We start from the raw sequence: 22,983 nt of genomic DNA on the forward strand, positions 1-22,983 counted from the left end.
GGTTCTCGCTCTAACAAACACCTCTCATTTCCCCTAAGGCTGCTCACTTCTGCCCATGACTGTTTAACTATACAGTATCCACTAAAGAGCCAAAACATTTTGACCACCTGCCTAATATGCCGCTGGTCCTCTGTGTTTTGCCAAAACAGCTCCGACCCACAGAAGTATAAACTCTTCAAGACCTCTGAAGGTGCTCTGTGGTATCTGGTACCAAGACTTCAGCAGCAGATCCATTAAGTCCTGTACGTTGCAAGGTGGAGCCGCCGTGGATCGTTTCAGTATATCCCACTTATTGAGGGGAGAGGGGAGTTTGGAGGCCAGGGTACCACCCTGAACTTTTCGTCATGTTTCTCAAACCGTTCCTGAACAGCGTGCACATCCTGCTGAAAGGGGAACCAAGGAATACTCTACCATAAAGGGATGTACCTGGTCTGCCACCATGTTTAGGTGGGTAGCACAAGTCAAATTGTTGTCCATGTGATTGCCTGGACTCAGCAGAACGTTGCTTAGAGCATCACATGCCAGCATCCACCAGCTTTTCTTCTTTCAACAGAGCATCTTGGTTCCATCACTTCACCAGGTAAATGGTGCAAATGTACCCAGCCATCCATGTGATATCAGAGAAAACAGGGCTCTTTGGACCAGACACCTTTTTTGCATTGCTCCCAAGTCAGGTTCCGACATTCACGTGCCCATTGTAGGCGCTTTTGACATTGTACAGGGGATAGCATGGACACTAATCTGTCTGTTCAGACCAGGCAGAATAGTCTTTGTTGCCCTCCTTTGTGCAGAGATGAGTCTTGGGTGACCAACACCCTGTCACTAGTTCATGGTTTGTCCCTCCTCGGACCACTGGGACTCACCACTGCTGACCAGGAGCACCCCACATACCTTGCCATTTCGAAGATGCTCTGACCCAGGTGTCTGACCATAACGATTTGGCCCTTGTCAGAGTCACTCAGGTCTTCACACCTGTTCATTTCTCCCACATCCATTACGTCAACAATGAGAACAGACCCTTCACTTACCGTCTAATATATCCTAGATCAGGGGTCGGCAACATGTGACTCTTTTACTGCAGAATTAGATTTTTTGTTAAAAATAAAATAATGCTCCTTTGCACTGAAAGAAAGCTCTGCTGATCGTTCAACACAGTTTTAACAATAAATGGTCTTAAACGTTGAAGTTAATGTATAACTGCTTATTCACCGACTGTTAACCCTGAAAGTTGGCGCACAGACTGCTGGCCACCATAGCAACGCAGACAATCTCGCCTAGCTAGTAGGATGAACATCGATAATTTGGAGAAGAATGGACTTATTTGCATTTATAATCACTCATACGTCTCCAGATACGTTTAATCTGCAACAAGAAACTGACAAACACTGAAAAGTCGCAAAGCTCAAGTCTGCTTCTCATTCTCCCGTTCCACCTTAACTGGTGAAGCCATCACATTCTGGGGCCACAGGCTCCTTTTAAGATGGAACAGGAAAATTTGAACAAGAAGCTGGCGAACTTCAGCCTTGTAAAAGGTTGAACGTTGAGAGACATTTTACAAGAAACTGTTCTATTTTTGTGGAAAAGTTTCCTGCTGGAGATGTGAGAAAGTGACTGTAGCTGAGCTAAAGCTTAAAGCAGAGCAAAGTAAGTCTGCGTTTTTGTTTATGTTATAATTTTTAGCCTGTACTAGTACATCAGCACATACTGAGACACATTTACAGCCAAGATGGTAAAACATTTAATAAAATGGACATAAGATGTTGTGGCTCCCAAGCTGGTTTGATTTTTGTTGAAAGGATAAAATGGCTCTTCTTAACATTTTTCTTAACATTTGGGTTCCCGACCCCTGGCCTAGACCTTGACATGCGCTGTTGTTATGAGATAATCAACGTTATTCACCTCATCATTATGTTTTACCTCATCGGTGTAGAGTAAAATACTTTTTCTGTTTTCTTCATTTCATCCACCTCTTTCATCTCTCAACATTCATATTTATTCTGTTCCCAACATGATCTCTCTCTTCTCTCTCTCTCTCTCTCTCTCTCTCTCTCTCTCTCTGTCTCTCTCTCTCTTCCTAAATATCCTTTCATATCCCTTTTACCTGCTTGTTTCTCTCACACTCTATTTCTACATCCATATCCTTTCTGGTCCCCTTACCTGCTGATCTCTCTCTCTCTCTCTCTCTCTCTCTCTCTCTCTCTCTCTCTCTCTCTCTCGCACTCTGTCTCTCTCTCTCTTTGTTGTTTTTGTTTCCTATATTAACATATTCACATTTCTCCTCCGGCTGCTCACCTCTGTCCTTCATGTTTATCTATAAAACATTTTCCCTCACTGGTTTAAACTGCCAGTAGCATCACTACTACTTACTAAAATTATTAGCCAGACCATATTTCGGCTGACATTAGTCATAAGGGTCATTCGATGTAGACAGTGACAGTCCTCCATGTTGAGAATGTGCTCCTTTCTCTTCTCTTCTCTGTGTGTGTAGTCGTGCACTGTGCTCAGTCATTCATATCTGACAGCGTTAATAACCACCCTCGGCTGCAGTGGGAGTGGAGGGACCTCACTCTGAGCCCACTGGCATTGTGCAACGGCCTTTATTTTCACAGATGAAACGGCAGCAAGACCCTCCAAAATAAGCGCTGGTCGGGAGCGCATGCTGCGAGGCAAAAGGCCTGAAAGAGTGACGCTCCCGCTCTCTGTGGATCTGCTTTTAAGCGGCCATGTCTCTTATTACATCATAGCTTTTATTTGTGGTTGATGGTTTTATTTAGGTTCATTATGGAAGATAGTTTGAGAGAGACAATTAAAAAATATTGTCATGTACACGAGAACAGAAATGACAAGACATAGTCCTAAAAAAAAATAATAAGAGGTGGTAAAATGTGTTAAAGTATCTTCTTTATTGCATAACCATCTTTTCCAAAGCAAGGGTCCTTCCTTTTAGCCATTAGGATATAAAGCTTTCTTCTGTCTTCCATAAATGGGCCATATATCATTTTGAATCCAGGCATCAAAGACCTAACAAAGAATCCTCATTTTTTGTGACTGTAAAGCCCTCAGGATGTATGTTCAGGATGCTGAGTCTAGGAAAAGGGAAAGAAAATTAAAAGGAGAAGACATTACTGCACTGCCTGCGGTGTGTGAAGTAATATCATTGCATCTCTTTCAAAAAGTCTACAAATCAGCTTCTGTAACATAGACTTTTTTAAGCATAAAGGGGCCCAAAAGTGTTCTTTGGAGCAATGCCACAGAAGAACCAATTTTTTTTTTTTTTCATCACACAAGGGGGAGGGGAAGGTGGGACGGTGACATACATTTTAGGAATACACACAAATCAAACATAAAGCAAAGACAATATATAAACAACTACACAACTAAACAGCGTCACATAATATAATTGAAAACTAAAGTTCTTGAACAGTTATGAACTAAATTTTGAAAACTAGATATCCGGAATTTCATAGCTGAAAGTTGTGGGGCGGTCCAAAGTTGCAAGACAGTTTTCTTGGTGCTTGTAAAACCTGCCATCAACAACCTTCGTTGAATCGAAGAAAACTGAAAAGCAGGGTCATCATTTAAAAGACATAAATGTGGCGACAGTGGAGAAGAACCAATTTTAGTACCCTAAAAAAACTTTAAAATTTGATATTTCTTTAAAAAACTTAATTGAGACGCTCTTTAGGGAAACATAGGTGGTTCCTCTATGGAGGTGGTTCCTCTAAGAACTCTTTTTGGCACCTTCGTTTTTAAGAGTGTAGCCCTTAACATCTCCAGTGGCTAAATTAAACCTTCAAAGTGTCGCTTGCCAACAAGGTCGACTATAAATTCAAACACAATCATGAACCTGTTTATCATTTCATAATTCCATGTTACCCGGTGTGGCGCAGATGCTCCTGCTGGCTGACATATGGATCAGCCTTCAGAAAAAAGCAGAGCAGCTGAGCTGTGCATATCAATGCAGCAGCCCGTCCTGCCTGCGCCTCCTGGGAAGGCTCTTATCTTTTCAGGGCAACCCTGAGAACGACTGGCGAGAGAGACGGCACAGGATGTTATCTCGGCTCAGCCGCAAAGGAACAGCGGTGGATGCAGAAATCAATTTCTGTCATTGTTCTTGTTGATGCATGGATGCTGGTCTGGCTGCCAGTAATAACAAAGGCTGGCACTTTCCACAGTTCCCTTAGTGCTGTGATATTTTTTGGGAACAATTATTGTGATATCAAACCAAGAACGGAATAAACACACACACACACACACACACACACACACACACACACACACACACACACTCTTTGACCACTTCATCAGGTTCATTATTTTTATTTTATCAGGTCAGTTTACTGTATGGGTGCATTTTGTACTTCTACAATTGCGAGATGTTCACAAGTCACTTCATTTAAGTCCGGGTTCAGTCTCAAGTCTCTGGGATGCAAGTGTGAATTGCATCTCAAGTCTCTGGGTGCAACTGCGAGTCAAGTCTAGTGTCTTTAGTATGCAATTTTAGTTTCATTTTAAGTCTTATCATTAGCTGCAGTTTCCAGAAATTTTGGAGCTGGCTCTGATTTCAATTCCAAGTGTTGTGAACTAACAGAGGCACTTTCAAGAGTCAATTCCTCAAAATAATCTTAATTCCAAAAACGTAACATAGTACACTGTTAGAAAATAGCACACTATTATGATTGATAGTATATAAAGGACAATAGATTTTGGCATATTATTGTGCTAATGTGCTACCATTGGTTATTTCTCAGGGATGTTCGTTTAATAATACAACCTAAACAACAGAGTTATCTAGCTAAATTAGCTCAGCTGACTAATGAGAACCAGCTAAACTGCACTCCTTTGTTAACTCCTTCTGGTGGGTGTTTCAGTGCTGGTGAAAACCTGTCTGATTCGACACGCTTTCAGATAAGAAGTCTTTCATTATCAGAGGTGAGTAATTCAAACAGAAAAAACCTTCCACAGGATTTTGTTCCAACTGCCTGAGCACCTTTCTTGCTGGCTTGAGCAAAATAGAGAAGCTAGGCAGTTGGAACAAAATCCTAAGGAGGATTTTTACTTTTTGGACCTAGATTACCGACCTCTATTCATTATAGAAAAACATTCAGTCTGAAGTACAGAACAAAGTGATACACGCAGTAAAAGTGGTGTTAATGGAAAGCGGTTGGTTAGCCTGAAGTTTGCATAGAAACTATGCAAGCTTACTGAGCTTAAGTTTTAGTAATTTTTAAATGACTGTGATCTGTAAGTTACTAAAACTCCAGCTTAATTAGCGGAATACTTTGCATTAGATTGTATACGTGTTATCCAAAATACATACAGAACGGCACTGCAGTAATGACTCACTTTGCAGTAGCAAAACTGACAGGCAAAGTCACACACGTGAGCTTGGAAATGAAAGGTGTTATTCATTTACTGCATTAATGTTGCCGGACCTAATTCAGTCACCTTTGTTTATATTTTTTTTTCTCAGGCTGAAATGTCATGAGTCTTAAGTCTTGAGTCCAAGTCAGTCATGTGACTCAAGTGTGACTCGACTAATTTGTTACCCCCCATTTGTTACCCCCCTATATCCTGTTCATTAATCATCATCTGTGGACCTAACAAGGGGCTTCATTCACCAACCATTATTAAGAAGAAATTTCTTCTTAAAACCCATTTATGCAGTTTTGATGAAGATTCTGTCATTTACCAATGTTCTCTTATTTGGGATTTGTTCTTGGGTAAGAACAGAATCTACACTCACTCAAGAACACAAAGGTGAGAACAGTTCTTAGGATCTTTCTCAAGAACAAATTTAAGAAAAAACATAGGAAGATATTGGTGAATGAGGCCCAATGAGTGTAGAAGGTACCTAATAAAGTGTTTAGTGAGTGTGTATAGTCTGTAGCACTGTGCAAGTCTTATCACCATATTTACACCATATATCTTTAGAAGAGATGCAAATAAACATAAATACAGTACAAAGAAACAAGAATTTCTTATTATCCAAAAAATATGGTTGATATGTGAGCTAGATAAAAGAACGTGGAGAGTTCTGGAAATAGTTAAATGGACAAATGTAAAACCATTACTGACTGTATTGATGTTATTTGTATTCATAGATTGATAATATGATATTAGATTAAATTAGATTAGATTAGATTCAACTTTATTGTCATTGTGCAGAGTGCAGGTACAGAGCCAATGAAATGCAGTTAGCATCTAACCAGAAATGCAAAATACAGTATTATTTACATATAAAGTGCAGAAGGACGGTATAGTGGTTAAAACAAATATAGATACGCAAGTATGAATATAATATACATATATACAGAGTGTGTGGAGAGCATACAATGAGGTAGTTTGTCCTGTGGGAGGAGCATGTGTAAAAGATAAGTATGCATAGTTGTGTATATTAGTGTTTTTCTGAGCAAATCAAATAATAGCTTTTTAATTATAATTTTCTTCGGTGCCTAAAACACAATATTGCTCAATATTATTTATATATATACATATATATATATATATATATATATATATATATATATATATATATATATGTATGTATATGGTGCTATATATATATATATATATATATATATATATATAGCACCAGCCTAGCTAGTGTAATTAACAAGGTTTAAAGAACCTATGCATAATATAATGGTTCTACACTTATTTTTTTTAGAACTGTTTGTAAAGGGCCAAGAACCATTTAGAGATCGTTATTTTTAAAAGTGCAGTTTCAGTTTCAGTGGCAACAGACTGCCTTCCTGTCTTAGCGAAAGGGCAAGGACACGATTCTTCCCCGAGACATTTAACGCTGCCTCCCCAGTGCCAGCTGGGTAACCTTCTCAGTGGCTTAACCATGTCCTATGGGCCCTGGTAGCTGCGGCAATGCCGGGGACATATGTGAGCGCTGAAGGATGTTGATAAGAGCACAGTCTCAGCTGGCCTTTCTCACTAATCCCACACAGAATAGAACTGGCAGAAGGTTCCTTATTCCCTGGACGGGAGCGATTTAGCCTTCCTCTGATTCTACACTGTCCATTCCCGGCATACTCAGAGTCGTTATATTGCATTCCGACTGACAGGCCTGTGGGACCTTTTCCATTAGACCGTATTAGATAACTAATATTAGACAAAGAGAGATGGATGCTTAATGCATGTTCCTCTTTACCCAAATCAGTCCCTCCGGCTTTGGCATGAATAACGTGTTCATGGAGGCTTTGCCACAGAAAAATGCCGACACGTCAATCAAGATTACAATTTGCAATACTTGGGGTGCAGAGTTGAGCTTGACACAGCGGAGCATGTCGGCAGAATCCACCAGGGAAAGATCTTTCCTTCTCTTCTCTGTCTCTCTCTCTCTCTCTCTCACTCTCTTACTCTCTTCCCCCTCTACACTCTCACTGTTTCTCAAAAGCTCTCTTTTCTCTTCCTGCAACTGCCATGTTCCTGCGCTGATGCGCTCTGCATGGTAATCGGAAGCTCGGAGGTCTCCAGATGTCTCTGGCAGCGCAGACAGAATTACCTTCACACAGTGGCCTGGCAGAACACACCAGCTGAATCTCAATGACATACTTTTGTCATTTAAAAGCGTGGGCTTCTTTACGCTTCTTTGCTTAATTTAATGTGGACTAAAGAAAACAGGGAGGTTCCAGGTGCTGGGTACATGACGGATGCCCCGTATCCACATTTTACCCTTGAATGGAAAAAGCTTGTAGAATAAAAACAGCATCTTATCGCTGGAGTAACTGCAGACTAAAAGAACACTGGACCATGCGCTCCTCTTTACTCCATAAAGGAAGCTCTGGCTGACGTTGTAGAAATGCCCTTGACAGCTGGCATTATATATGAAAGTGTAGAAATCCAAAGCTATATCTCAGCTGCCTGCTGCTTGTCAGCTCCAATACATCAAGATAATTGAATGGCACAGGCCCAACTCCATTTCCCCTTACGCAGTTTACTGAGGCTTCTGAAAATGGGCTTTTACTGCTTCCCAAACTTTAAACAGAATCCTGTACTTCAAATAACTAATGCTAAGAACTGTGAATACACCTGACCGAATAGAGTTTGAGACATTTAAACAAATTAAAAAGAGAGACACCAGGAGCAAAGCTGTTCCATAAAGGAGGACAAAGCGAGGTTTTTGTGTTAATCTCAGCCGCTTGAACCTTTCATTTCTTCTCTCATTACACGCCACATCCTTCCATTTACACTCAGATTATTCATGGAAATGTAGTTAAATTAAAGTAAATCAAGTACTCGCAGGCAACGCAGGGGCCAATTTCATAGCTACTGAGTGACTGAGGCTAGAGAGGATGGTCTCCAAAGCTGATTAGGGCATGTTAGAATAATACAGTGAATCCGAATAACACTCATCTAGAACCTTCATAGAGAAGGGTAAAGAAATGAAAGGATAGCGAGTGGCTATAATTAGGTGACTGCTACTTCAGGGAAGATCAAACCGGGGTTGCCCACCCTCAAGGAATCGCCTCGAGAACTGGCCGACGCCACCTGGAATTAGAAAAATTGAATCCTTGAGGTTTTTAGTGGTTTTAATTTTTCTAATATCATCGGAACGAGAGTAATCAGAGTAAAATACATTAAATCTTTCTGCCTCTACTTTCAGAAGAAAGGATGAAAAAGGAAGGAAAAAGAAAAATGCTCAAAATATGAAACTGGCAATCCTAGATCTACATTACTGTTCAAAAGCACTGTTTTCCATCATATAAAGCCAATTGACAACAGAGCACTGCAAAGAAACAGACACCACTTTTTATTTATTTAATGTACAGCCAAAATGGCCATTTAGTACACATTATTAATCAAAACATATTTCAAAGATATTTCTAAGGAGATGAGATAATCCACTTCTATAAACTAGGGTGAAGTCAAAGGAAAATAAGTGAAAAAACGGGGCTTTCCAAAACTGGATTAAAAATATATATATATATATTAAAAGACACAGAAAAATGAGACTCTAACAAGCATACAAGCCCTGGTAGACCACCTAAACTGTCACCTTCGGATAAACAGTACTCAGAGCTTTCAAACTGCTTTCTTTCTGAAAACATCCACAGGTGTTTCTGTCCATCCTTCCACTGTGAGAAGACAACTCAGCGCTGTGGGTCTGAAAGGATGTGTGACAAACTGGACATTTAGTAATGGAGTGAGCTTTCATGGACTGATGAGTCTAAATTTATCATCGGGATTTCTTAAATTGTAAGAAGCAGAAAATGCAACTAACTTCTAAGACTGAACTTTGGAGTTGTGGAAAAACATCCCTGCAGATTTCTTTGAAACACTGAAAGTAAGACTTCTGAAAAAATGGAAGCCATAATAAAGACAAAGGGTGAACACACTAAATAATGTGATGTTATATTCAGCTGTTCTGAGTGATTTCCTGTTAAATATGTTTTCTGAGAGCTGTGGATGATTCCATAATGACTTTGAAATCTCTAAAACATCGAGAATGAAGTTAATAATAAATACAAAATTATAAAAATAATATCCAGAATGCCTCGTGTTTGAAAAATTCAATCTCAAGGCAGTCAGCTGACTACAAAAAGGCTCTCAAAAGATAATAATAGTGCATTATTTATTATTTAGTCATTTCTTGATGTTCAGAAAACTTTAAATATTGAATAAAACCTCAAAGATACCTTCTATTGTCCAGTTTAGAGTATTTCAATCTACACTGTATGAGTTACTATGAAATAATGGCAATTATTAAAATGACAAGCACTAGTCAGATGTTTTTCTCAGCATCTGTAAATCCACTGTTTGTTTTCATGTTTCTACAGTGTAAATAGCTTTTATTTATGATTCTTATATTGTTCATTTTTGTGAAGGATAGAGTTTATATTTTTATTCTTATTTTTTACTTTTAGTATTATATATTGTCTATATAGTAACAAGTAACAAACTGTAAAAACCTTAAACAAAGTTAATTATTTGTTGTTAGCTTCTCTTCTTGTTACTTCTTTTCTTTTTCTTGAGTGCCTTGCTCTCCCTTTGCTGCTATAACACTGAGAATTTCACTGTTGTGGGACTAATAAAGGATTATCTTATCTTATCTTATCTTGTTTTATCTTATCTTTGCTGCAATTTCATGATCTGAAAGTGACACACCTGCAGAGAGTTCAGTGTTTCAAGGACAGTGAAGACTGCAGTGCACTCACCGTGACCGAGGCTGCTGATCGATTACAGAAATAATAAGTGAAGGGTTCCACTTTGAGTTCCAGTTAAATTGTTTACCTATGGGGGAATCCCTGCTCGCTTATCCAGTTTCACTGTCAATCATAAGGTCCCCTGTCAAAAAGGTCAACAGAAAATCATTAAGACAAGCCATATAATAGTGAGGAAATAATAAGTAAACCGATATGTGAAGAGATACGCCTGGAAAGGGGCAAAAGGCTGTGAAAATTCATATTAGAAATGCAGTGGCGAACAGTGAGCATTACAGCAAGGCCTGCAATTCAGCCATAAATGTCAAAACTTGGTCAACATATCAGGAAAAACTCATCTCTATGATAAAGCTCATTTCTGCTAACATCCCTAAGGGATTCTGATAGCTTGTTAGCACTAAGCTAACATTTTTTTAGGCTGTTCTAGATTAAACACAGACATGTGAAGCTTCTAAAAGACATTCCGTGTTTTAACTCGAGACTTATGACACACATATTAGGTTGTATTTTACCTTGTAGCAGTTTCACAGTGACTCAGTAGACAGTCCTGGAATAGAGCGACTGCTGCTGTTTTCTAGGTCTAACCACTCACTGGTGTAGCTGCTGCAGTCAGTGGTGTATCTAGGACTGCCAGAAGGCCTAGAGTGACGTTTTTTCTCATGAAATTGGTCCCACGCTTTGGAAATCCAAACATCTGTTGTCTGGTTGATTCCTCTATCAGTACGTCATTATGCTGATAGTTAATCTAACGCGTAAGGCCTTCAGTCATGGTCCTGAAGCCCTAACCAATAGGAGAGATCATTTAGCTGTATCTAGATCAGGGGTCGGCAACCCAAGTGTTAAGAAGAGCCATTTTGTCAAGAAAAAAATCAAAGCACCTTGGGAGCCACAACTTTTCATGTCCATTCTATTGAAGTGACGATTCATCATCTTGGCTGTAAATATGTCTCAGTATGTGCTAATGTGCTAGTATAGGCTAAAAAAAAATAATATAAACAAAAATCCAGACTTACTTTGTTCTGCTTTTAGCTTTAGCTCAGCTATAGCTGCTTTTCTCGCATCTCTGGCAGGAAACTTTTCTGCAAAAATAGAACAGTTTTCTTGTAAAATGTCTCTTAACATTCAACATTTTATGAAGCTTAAGGCAGCTCGTCATTCGCCAGTTTCTTGTACAAATTTTCCTGTTCCATCCAAATGAGGCACCAGAATAAAGCTAACTCTGTAGCTAACTGCTGCACCATTTAAGGTGGAACATGAAAATTCGAATAAGAAACTGACTTTAGCTTTGTGACTTTTTAGTGTTTGTCAGTTTCTCGTTGCAGATTAAACGTATCAGGAAACCAGCTGGAGTGATTATAAACACAAATAAGTCTATTCGTCTCCAAGTTATCAATGTTCGATAATTCTGCCTCTTTGCCGTTTCGTTAGCTACTAGCTAGGCAAGATTGTTGTCTGTGTTGCTATGGTGACCAGCAGTCTGCGCTGATCTTCAGGGTTAAAGGGTGAATTAGCAGTTCTACCTTAACTCCAGCGTTTAAGACCATTTATTGTTAAACCGTGTTGAACGATCAGCAGAGCTTTATTTTACTGTAAAGGAGGATTATTTTATTTTTACCTACAAATATAATTCAGCTGTGGAGACACAACAGGGCAGTAAAAGAGCCGCATGTGGCTCTGGAGCTGCATGTTGCCGTTCCCTGACCTAGATACTGCAATACTGCAAAGAAAAGCAATTCCTAATTGACCAATTTTACACTCGACATTTCAAGAATTTTAAAATGAGTAGTATTGTAATATTTGCAGAGTTAAGCTTTATTCTGTCAAAGACAAACTGAACTAAAAAAACATTTATACTTCAAAGAAATCAAGGCTTTGCGAATTCCCCACTGCAGAAATGTGTTCATTAATCTCCAAAATACACTTCACAGCAGACGGCAAAAAACGCTCTTAACTTTGAATGTATGTTAATGTAAAGAGGTGATTTTGGAGCATTTCTGTTGGTGCATTTATCATGAAATTTTCACACAATGTAAAGAACATCTGCTGTGTTTAAATGCTGCAGACAAATAAAATAAAGGGGATATATGTTTTTTTCCAGCCATCAATATGTTCTAGACCAGTGTTTCTTAATTCTGCTCCTTGTGACTCGCAGCACTGCACGGTTTCAGCGCACCTGCTCCGGCTCATCAACTGATTATCAGGCTCTTTATGAGATGGATCAGGTGTGTTGTGCTGGGGAACGGTTAAACTGTGCAGTGCTGTGCGCTGTCAAGACTGTAGAAACTGTTCTAGATACTAATGTTTATGAACTACTCTTCTGACATTGTATTCAAGCAATTTGGATCACAGCTATGTTCTGTCAGAGAGCCTCCAAAATGTTCTGAATTATTTCAGATTATTCTGGATTGTTCCAAATTGCTCCATATTGGCTCTCGTCATAAGTGCCTGCTTTTAGTTGAATTTGTAAACAATGCCTGAACTAATAGTTCTCGCATTTCTGTAATTTTTGCTGGAGTTCTTCAGAATTACTAAGACGTTGTAACTAGCAGCAACTAGTAGTGCTTTTGTACTTAAGTAAAACTTTACTAGATTTTTATTTTCTAATTAGGTGGCATGGTAGCGCAGTTGCCTCACAACAAGAAGGGCCTGGGTTTCTGTGTCTGTGTGAGTTTCCTCCCACAGTCCAAAGACATGCAGTCAGGCTAATTGGACATGCTAAATTGCCCCAGGTGTGTGTGTGTGTGAATGTATATGTCTGTCCGTCTGCCCTGCGATGGACTGGTGAACCTGTCCAGGGCGTAATCCTGCCTTCCACCCAATGACTGCTGGATTAAGCTCCAGCTACCCCTGTGACCCAGAAGGATAAGCAGCTTAGAAGGGGTGTGTGTGTGTGTGTGTGTGTGTGTGTGTGTGTGTGTGTATTTTCCAAATCTAAAAATAAATTGTCCAAATGATAATTCTTTTACTTTTACTTAACCTATACTTATTTCTGAGGAAAAGAATCCACTTTTCTCAGTTCCATCTCAGCCATTAAACAGAAACATACAAAACCAAACTGTCCTTTTTCTGAAACTGAATTTGCTGTTTTTGTGAAGTCACAAAAACCAAACCAGGGCAGCCGGTCAGTACAGAGGTCATTTACGTATCAGTTTTAAAGTCACAGAAACAAATCAGTCTGTTTAATTCTAAAGGATAAAGAGAGGTTGGAAAATGGTCATGCAAAAATGAATTATGACTGTTTTTGAAGCATAAACCCACACGAAAATCACCTCAGGGGGAAAAAATAAAATACAAAACAAATGTAGGATATGGGCCCTTTAACATTTCACTTCTTTTTGTGTTGAATTTCATTTTGTTCTGTTGGTGACAGCACCTGGGTTGTCCTCTGATCACTCTGGTGAGACTGCAACACACCGAATGACAAAATACCTGCAACTTGTAGAAACCTCACCTTGAGAACAAACCCAGGAGGAACAAACACTGCTTCAGCATGTTCTGTGTTCACTTTATGCAGCTCAGTGTGCTGCGCAGGGACGCCGGGGAAAGTAAAACTTTCGGTAGAGCACTGACAAGATCTACCCAAACTGGCATATGATGCTTTGAATCGGACGTATGATTCAAAACAAACAAATAAACAGAATTACGTGTAATCTGACACATCTCGAAAATTAAATTAATAGGAATAGATTTATTACTCCATTCAATAATCTAATGATAGCGAACTATCTAAGAGAATCACTTCATGTGGCATATGTTTGTCTCCTTACAAACTGAACTCAAATGTACTGGAAAATATTCTACTTGGGAGAAATCACCTTTTTACTGGTTAAGTATTAATATTAAGTATTAATATTATGAGTCTTGCTTGACAACTACTTTAATTTTCTACAGTAGAATCACTTCATATTGACTGAGCTTGTATTCTGATACAATATCTAACAAGTAGCTTCTTGGAACAATATATTCTGAAAAACCCTAATCAAGACTGCAGCTATTAACGCTTCCTGTAGTCGAGCATGGTACCTCAGTTGTGTTTAATTAAGCAATATAGCGTTAAATTGAAACAGGCCATTAAGTCCACGCAACATTATGATGGGAGGTGTCTTGGTCCAGGTACGGAATATTAAAACATTTTAGCTAAACCATGTCTTTAGCAGGTTTAAGATAAAGATTTAAGAGAAGGGTCTTTAACCCTAGGTAGTCGAACACAAAAGTATTCCTTATTATTGTACTTTGTATTTGACCTAAAAAGTTACTTTTTCATAAGTTGTAAATATTTTACTGAGAAAATAATGTTCTGTTCATCCCATCATATTTCAACAAATCCACATTGCCATTTTCATTATCACCTTAAACAAACACACAAGGCTGTTTTATTAAATTAATTAATTTATTTTTTACAGATTCAATCTGAAGAACTATTTCACCAATAACTATTTAAGCCTGAAATGGTTCTGTGCAGAACTCATAGTTCTAAACAGAACCATTTTCTTGACTAAATAACCCTTAAAGAACTTTCATCCATCCTTTTTAAGAGTGTATGGGTTCAAACACCAGTAAAATACACCAACTGACAAATACCAGCAAGCTAATAAACACCCATTTCACAACCTCAGTGTTCTCGCTATCTGTCACAAAAATCACTTGAACACCATGAAACACTTTGGTGCTAAAAAACAAAAATGCCACGTTCAAATTCTCTCATAAGGGCAGGAAAGTGTAACTGGAATTCTGAAATGAACCACTAGAGGCGTACTTAAGCTGATAGTGTGGGTCTGCAGCTGGATACTACTGCTCACTGCTGGGCTTTAGTTACATTTAGGGCATCATATGACTTCAAAGAGGGGGGCAATTATTTATTATCACCCACCCCTAATTCTTCAGTGATATGAAGCTGAAGTCAGATATTCACCAGATTCTTGTTCGATTTTTCCGTTCTACCTTAAATGGTGCAGCAGTTACATTCTGGCGCTTCAGGCGTCAGAACTGCTGGACTATTTAAGGCCAAAAAACGACCAAAATACACTGAAACAACATTAAACTAAGATAATACCGTGGTTATTGTAATTTTTTAATGGAGAAAATTCTCACATTTGTGGGTTTCTTTGATCTCTTGTTCAGCCATCTTGCCAGTTTTTCTTTTTTCTGATATCACTCTGCCTGGAGTGTCTCTGAAAAACCTGTTTGGAGGGTCATGTAGCCCCAACACTTCACCCTCCCCCTCTATCTCAACAAAAATTGGGACTTCCTACCCCTAGACGTGAACAGAGGGCTAAGGGCTCAGTGGTAGGGGCGAGGGGTGAAATGGGATTGGGCCTTATTGTTCATCTACATGGAGAGTAAAGGCAAGTTACCTTTGTTTATCCTCTGATTTTGGAGGCTGGGTAATTGACCGTAAAGATGTTATGCTCGATACCAGAGCATCAGTGTCGACACTTCGTGCTTCAAATTGTACCGATGCCTCGCTTCAAACGCTGGTGTCACGTGATAACTACCAACGAAGCTTCGTTACGTCACTGAAACCAATTCAGAGAACTTGTAGAGAGGAGAATTGCCACTCTGCAATGTATTCCGGGATTCTCAAACGCTAGATGGCGATCCCGAGCGAGTCCAAAATGAATGGGCTGATATGGAGCATTTGAGCAAAATCATAGTTTATAAATGCTGAAACATTTTTACTGTAAAATAATACAGTCGTATCCTGAACACAGCACAGCATAAAACATTTTACCACTGCTGATATATTTTAATAAAGCTTTTAAACTCGAGTTATAGGAGTTTAAAACAGCGCCTCATGTACGTTCATGACGTCTGTGAGCGCGAACAACCAATGAGCTGCTCCGCTCGCCAACCAATCAGCACTCAGTAACAGTAATGCCAGCGTTCTAAGGCGCAAAACCCGTTTACTGTAGAAAAAAGGAAACATACAGGTGAGTTTTCTATGCTATTTTAGTGAAATACATCCTTCTACTTTCCAAAACTAAAGGAAAGTTCTGGGCGAGTGATTAGAAACTATTTTAACTTTTCGTTTTTAGCTGTCGAGCTCCATTCACTCCCATTCATTGAGGACTCCCTGTTTTGATATAACAGGGGAAATAGGAAGCGGCCAGGCTCCTCATAAACCAGCTCTGACCGATTCAAATACCCAGGACTTCTTCCATGAGGTTAAATTGGTGAACTCCAAAACGGTTTCTGTTGTTTTCAGTTGTCATATTTCAAATATATAAAACCTTATTTTTGCATTGTTTGTACACTGATCCATAAATAAAAATTCATATCTATAATTGGCATATTTTTGTGTCTGAACTCATTCATGCCCACTTAGCCAGAGGAAGTTCAAAAGTGTGTGAGAAAAAAAACAAACTTGAGGGGAAAGACTGAGTCACACGTGCACAGACAGAAATCATCACAGAGACTGTTCCATTAATTAAACAGATCCATCATGGAGACCCAAGAAAGAGACCCAGGTCTCAAGTATGGGATCACTTTCATTTAGCCAACCAAAATAAATATGTGACCAAATGCTCGTACTCAAATAACACCTCTTCAGTGGTTCTTGACATCATTATAATTATTTCCATTACCATAAATATCACAATATGACTCTTCATTACTTGGGAAGTTTATGATGTATGCATGATAAGAAGCCAATGGGCAAATAAAGTTATTTTTTATACGATTTTCTTTGTCCATAGTAAATGTAAGATGGAAAATCCTATGTCAGTGGTATATTTATTTAATGTTCAAACGTGTTGTAATAAAGGTTTATTTGTGCAAACAAGCCTCAACGGTAATGACAATCAAAGGGAAGCAGTCATTGTAGGAAATTGAACTGGACGGTAGATGGCAGTGTGGAGCCAGGTGTCAAATGCTTCAAACCACTGAACCGTTTTCCAACACAATTGATTCATCTGTGTCGATGCTTCGAAAAGCTTCGTAACGGCCATCACTAATTGACTGTTGCCATAGTTACGTTTCCACGTGACCGTCCTTCACTAGCTAGCCTGCGCAGCGGCCTTGCCCTAATTAGCAGCACCTGGCAGGTCTCTGATTAGTTCGAGGATTCGCGCTTATTGGTTGAGCTGCTGAGCTAAATGACCTACAAATACAGCGGGACTGGAAACAGGTAGTTAGTCTTAGGATAACACTGTGATTTCCTCGACTTTCCTGCGCGTGCAAAGTCAACAGGTTTGTTTACTTATGTTTTTCATGAGTTGGTTAAGTCTGGCTTAGTAGAGTGAGGTTTAATTCTGCTGTAGCACCTCTTAACGACCTTGCTGGGTGATAAACAGGTGCTGAGTTGGTGTTTAGGAGGCCAAAATGTTTTGCTGAAATGCTCAAAAAGGCAGTTGATGACTCAACACTGTCTTCTGTGGTCATCCTTTCTTACAGGTTGAGCTTGAGGTTGATATTGAGTGGCTTCTACACTACCAGCTGATTTATCCTGGGAAAATGAGCTCCGGAGGTCTTGCTCCACTTGCCAGCCGCAGCAGCCAAGAGAACATCTCTGCTCAGGGAAGGGTGGATGGTCCTCGTGTGAAGGCTGGGCAAAGGGTTGTGCTGGGTGTTCTGACTGAAAATGATCATAACAGGACTTGTAGCCAGGTGAGGTTGTGCCCACCCCCACCCCTCTGCCTCCATTCTTACTGAACTTGGAGTAAAATGTTTCAAGGTATTCCTTTTCCCCCGCTAAGGGTGTTCCAGCTAAAGGTGGATCAGCACCGCACAACGTGTCTGGCCATGGGGTCAACACCTCTTACCAGTCCAGTTCTGCATTTGGTGCTTTGGTGGCAGAACCAGTTGTGGTACAGGCACCCAGACCTACTGGAGAACAATCAGCTGCTTCACTCATTCATCCCTCAGAACTTCACATACTGAGTGCTGTAAATGACTTCAGCTCAGGTCAGCTGGGGTATCTTCAGCGTTTGGGTGAGCTTTGAAAGTGGAGCTCAGATAGTAATGTCTCTATCTGTGTGCAGGATCATGTTTGGATGCTTCAATGCAGTCCCTGTCAGAGGAGGAAGTTACTACTTCTGAGGATGTCTTATCTGTAGCTGAATATGCAGAGGACATCCATAAACACCTTCGAGAGAGCGAGGTCAGTAGTGTTCTGCCATGAAGTCTTAAGGCCCTTGTTCCCTTCTCTTCCTAAATTCTTTTGTGTTTTCCCAGCTGAGATACAGGCCAAAGCCTGGTTATATGAGAAAGCAGCCAGACGTTACCAACTGTATGAGGATCATCTTGGTTGACTGGCTTGTCGAGGTCGCTGAAGAATACAAACTGTGCTCCGAGACTATCCTTTTAGCAGTGAACTATCTGGATCGCTTCCTCTCCTGCATGTCTGTGCTCCGTGGGAAGCTGCAGCTTGTGGGGACTGCTGCAATACTCGTGGCTGCGTAAGTGGAGATGCAAAGTGGGGGGTGTGGGACTCATCATTTGGATAGTCAACCTAATTAAATGTGCATCCTCTTTAGGAAATATGAGGAGATCTACCCACCAGAGGTGGATGAGTTTGTCTACATCACAGATGACACTTACACAAAGAAACAGCTGCTGCGAATGGAGCACCTTATCCTCAAAGTGCTGTCCTTTGACATGACTGCTCCTACGAGTCACCAGTTTTTGATGCAGTACATCTTGGTGGAGGGTGTCTGTGCCAAAACAGCAAACCTTGCCTTGGTAAGCCTGTTAAAGTTTGCTGGTGAACACATGTGGTGTTCAACCATGCTTGGTTTTGATTTTTGCCTTTCTCTAGTATCTTTCAGAGCTGAGCCTGCTTGAGGTGGACCCTTTTCTGCAGTATCTTCCGTCCAAGATTGCTGCTGCAGCTTACTGTCTGGCCAACTACACCCTGAACAGGAACCTATGGGTAAAAGTCTGGTTTTAACAGTTTGACATTAGTTGCGTTACCGACATGGCAGAAAACAAAGCTATTGGAGCAGAGCTTGTCTTAATATGCAAGGTCACATGCTTTTAATGCTGTTACCTTAAAGTATGATTCATTAAAGCATACATCCATGTATTTGTATATGCATTAATATACTACATAACATCTCCATTTCCATGGAGACATGCAAAAGCAACAAACACAACAGGCTCCACTTTCTCTCATGGGTTTTGTGCCACTCTGGTGTCATCAGCCTTGTTAGTACTGCTCCATTTGTGTGACCAATAGGCTATTAAGGAGGAGTCTTCATAGGACAGTCCTACTGAGGACCCACCCTCCATCAGCTGCAGCCTAGGATTTGGAACACAGCTATTGACCTCTAGTGTAGACCTGCATTGGTGTTATGAGGCTAATGATTGAAGTCTGTGGCCCAAAGCTTTTTAAAATTACATTAGCCTTGGATTTGTGGGGGGTGGGGTGGCTGCCTTTCCTGCAATGATAGTGAGTGGTCACAAGTTTGCTCTTCCTCTGACAGCCTGATGGCCTGTATGCCTTCACTGGCTACACTCTGGCAGAGATTGCACCATGTTTAATTGCACTCCATAAGCTCCACCTCAGCGCAGAGAGCCGCCCCCAGCAAGCGATCCGTGAGAAGTACAAGAGCACCAAGTGAGTGAATGTCGGTCTGTGTTCTGTATGACTAACTGCCAGAAGGCCACAAATCCCTCATGGCACTGAGATACCCTTTGGAAACATTTAGATATGGCAGTGCAGATTATTGTAAACAGTAGCTGTCTAACTTGAGTTACTTTCCCAGGAGCGTGTGCACTACAGCTTTATCACCAGCATGTCTACTAACTTGGTTTCTCTTCCAGATACTGCAGTGTGTCCCTAATTAAACCAGTTGGGGTTCTACCACTGCACTGATGTCCAGTGGATCCCTGTATGAAGGGCAATGAAGAAACTGCAGCGCTTATGTGTTCACTGTAAATACTGGATGAAATTACTTTTTTAAACCTATTGATTTTAACTTTTTAGTGTGATTTTTATCATAGTACTTTTTTATGAAATTATCAAGTCAATAAAATGCCAACTTGGTTCCTGTAGCTTTTTATGTAATGACATGAGTATGGAGGTCAGATTCCTGTCTTTACTGGCATCGGATATGAGGTGTTACTCACTGTTGCTACTCTAGGTCACTTTACTCTGCTGTCTCACTCTTGCAGAATCATGGACCTACCATTGTGTATGCTGTAAATAAATGAAACAAGTTGACTTACCTGCTTGTGTTGGCTGCTTTTATTCAAGCAGGTCTTAAAGACCTAGAGAACCTAAATCTGTTATTTCTAATTAGTTTGCCTGCACAAATAGAAACCTAGACATGTATTAAGTACCTCTTCTGAATGACTCTCACCACGTTTCTCTTGCCTCAAAGTAAACTGAGTGGTCCTAGTCTTGGGTGATGCTTCTGTAAGCATTTCCCTTAGCAGTCACAAAGCTGATGTCTCTTTCCCTGCTGACACAAGTTTCAAAGTAGGAGAATCTTGGTGAGCTAAAGCTAACCTGGTCATTTACCTAGACATGAACATGTTTGTTGCTCTGTCTGCTTGTGTTTCTATTCATGAATGGGGTTGGGTGTGTGGGGTGTTTTCCCCTTCTCTGCCCAGATAGCTGCATATATTGGTCTGCTGGCAGTTCACCACTGCTGGTCCAGCCTCAAACCATCCAGATTGCTGTTCTGCAAGCTCTAACTAGTCTTATCTCCTCAGATTTTAAATGCACATAGATTATTTTAAAATAAAAGGCTAAGACAAATATTACAAACAACTGAGAAAAGTAATGACTAGGCCTAATAAGATTTTATAGAAAATTGTTGCTGATGCTGTGCTAAATAAATTATTTCCCTAGCTAATTTACAAAGTATAACAAAGGAAGGAAGGAGAAAATTGGACTGAGTGGAAAATGAGCAATAAGTGGAATTTTGTCTATTACTCTGCTTAACCACTGGTGGGCTGAGCAAAACACCAGAGGGCCAAAAGTGGCCCACCATCCTCTTGCTATCAGGGTGGTGCCAGTTACATAAAAGCTGGATAATGATTTTAGTTTCATACGAGCAGTGGAGCAGAGCTGCTTTATGAGGAGCATGGCTGCTTCCTGTTTCCCCCATTATAACAAAAACAGGACTGCTAAACAGCAGAGGGTGCCCACGAGGGAGTCCTCAATGAATGGGAGTAAATGGAGCTCAACAGCTAGAAATGAAAATTTAAAATAGTTTCTAATCACTGAACCAGAACTTTAATCTTAGAAAGTAAAAGAATGTATTTCACTAAAAAAGCAAAGAAATCTCATCTATATATTTGCTTTTTCTACAGTAAACGGGTTTTGGGCAGCAGGACGCTAACGTTACTGCTACTGAGTGCTGATTGGTTGGCGAGCGGAGCAGCTCATTGGTTGTTGGCGCTCACTGACGTCATGAATGTACATGAGGCACCGTTTTATACTCCTATAACTCGAGTTTAAAAGCTCTTAAAAACACAACAGCAGCGTTAAAATGTTTTATGTTGCTCTGTGTTCAAGAAATTAATGAATTATTTTACAGTAAAAATGTTTAAGCATTTATAAACTATGATTTTGCTCGAATGCTCCACCTTAACCCATATAATTAATTTTGGACTCGCTCAGGAGCGCCCTCTAGCGTTTGAGAAACCCGGAGTGGTAATTCTCACTACAAGTTCGTCGGCTAGGAGTGTTAGAGCTGTCAATCAAGCGGCTCATTTGCCACGCCCACACCGTTCACAGCGTTTTTTAAGCTGTGGTTATCGTATTTGTTTCTCAATTTTCATTCGAGCTTTGATGGATGTTCAAAACACTCGAGTTTAATATCATACGAACGTTTTAAACATTTTACTGTGTTCTTTAGGACTTTAAGCGGCTTTAAGGCCAGAATAGACGGAACCAACTTTTTCCAAACCCCCTCTAACAGCGTGTGTTTTGAATTAGCGCTGAAGTGCAGGGAGTCGATTCTGTGAGGCTCAGGGGAATCGAGAGTCGATTCCAAAGCTTTAAGCTCGATTCCCCAGTTTGTCCGCACCCAGAGTTGACAGAGGAGAATCAGGTACAGTTAATCGAGCGCCCAGTAGCCAGTTAACCTTACTGAGCTGGAATTTTCATTGCTAAGGCTAAAATGGTCCTGTTATTAAATTATCTTGTGTCTATGAAACACAATACGTTGACGTCAAGGTCTCTTGTGCTCTTATTTTGCGAGCAGATTCTTTCCAGTCTTGTTTCACATCCAAAAGCGCATACATACTAATGAATGGACTTTTTAAAGATAAGGTAAGACAAAATAAGATAAGATAATCCTTTATTAGTTCCACAACAGGGAAATTTTCAGTGTTACAGCAACAAAGGGTGAGCAAGTCACTCAAGAAAGAAAGAAAGAAAAGAAGTAACAAGAAGAGACTCAACAAGCAAGTAATGAACTTTGTTAAGTACTTAAGGTTTTTTACAGTTTGTTACTTGTTACAATATAGACAATATATAATATAATACTAAAAGTAAAAAATAAGATAAAAAAATAAACTCTATCCTTCACAAAAAAAATAACTGTAAAGAATTATAAATAAATAATAATAATTATAAATAAATAAAAAACACTGTAAGGATATTTTGTCCGAAATTCATATGGAGTTTTGTACATGAGGTACTCGTTTATATCACATATGGGATGATGAGGAGTAACGATATAAACAATTATAAATAGAAAGCTAAACAATATTTACACTATAGAGATATTAAAAAAAAACATATTGTGTGCAATATTTGGTGTACTAGTTTTGAAGTAAGGTTTAATTAAAGAGAAAACTGTAGAATCGACTCACTTGGAACCGGAGTCGACTCTCATGTTCCTGAGTTCGGACT

At 39.8% G+C, this 22,983-nt stretch overlaps 1 protein-coding gene across 1 annotated transcript; it reads left to right on the forward strand.

Moving 5' to 3' along the window:
- Positions 1 to 17,238: 17,238 nt before the first annotated feature.
- On the forward strand, positions 17,239 to 20,309 carry ccna1 (cyclin A1). Its single transcript, XM_036595093.1, has 9 exons — positions 17,239 to 17,363; positions 17,568 to 17,780; positions 17,870 to 18,077; positions 18,155 to 18,273; positions 18,348 to 18,571; positions 18,650 to 18,854; positions 18,931 to 19,044; positions 19,598 to 19,731; positions 19,938 to 20,309. The coding sequence occupies exons 2-9, from the start codon at positions 17,628 to 17,630 to the stop codon at positions 19,987 to 19,989; spliced, it is 1,209 nt and encodes a 402-aa protein (XP_036450986.1). The 5' UTR covers positions 17,239 to 17,363; positions 17,568 to 17,627; the 3' UTR covers positions 19,990 to 20,309.
- The last annotated feature ends 2,674 nt before the right edge of the window (positions 20,310 to 22,983 follow it).

The sequence above is a fragment of the Colossoma macropomum genome, unplaced genomic scaffold, assembly GCF_904425465.1.
Source record: "Colossoma macropomum unplaced genomic scaffold, Colossoma_macropomum, whole genome shotgun sequence".
Classification (NCBI taxonomy): domain Eukaryota; kingdom Metazoa; phylum Chordata; class Actinopteri; order Characiformes; family Serrasalmidae; genus Colossoma; species Colossoma macropomum.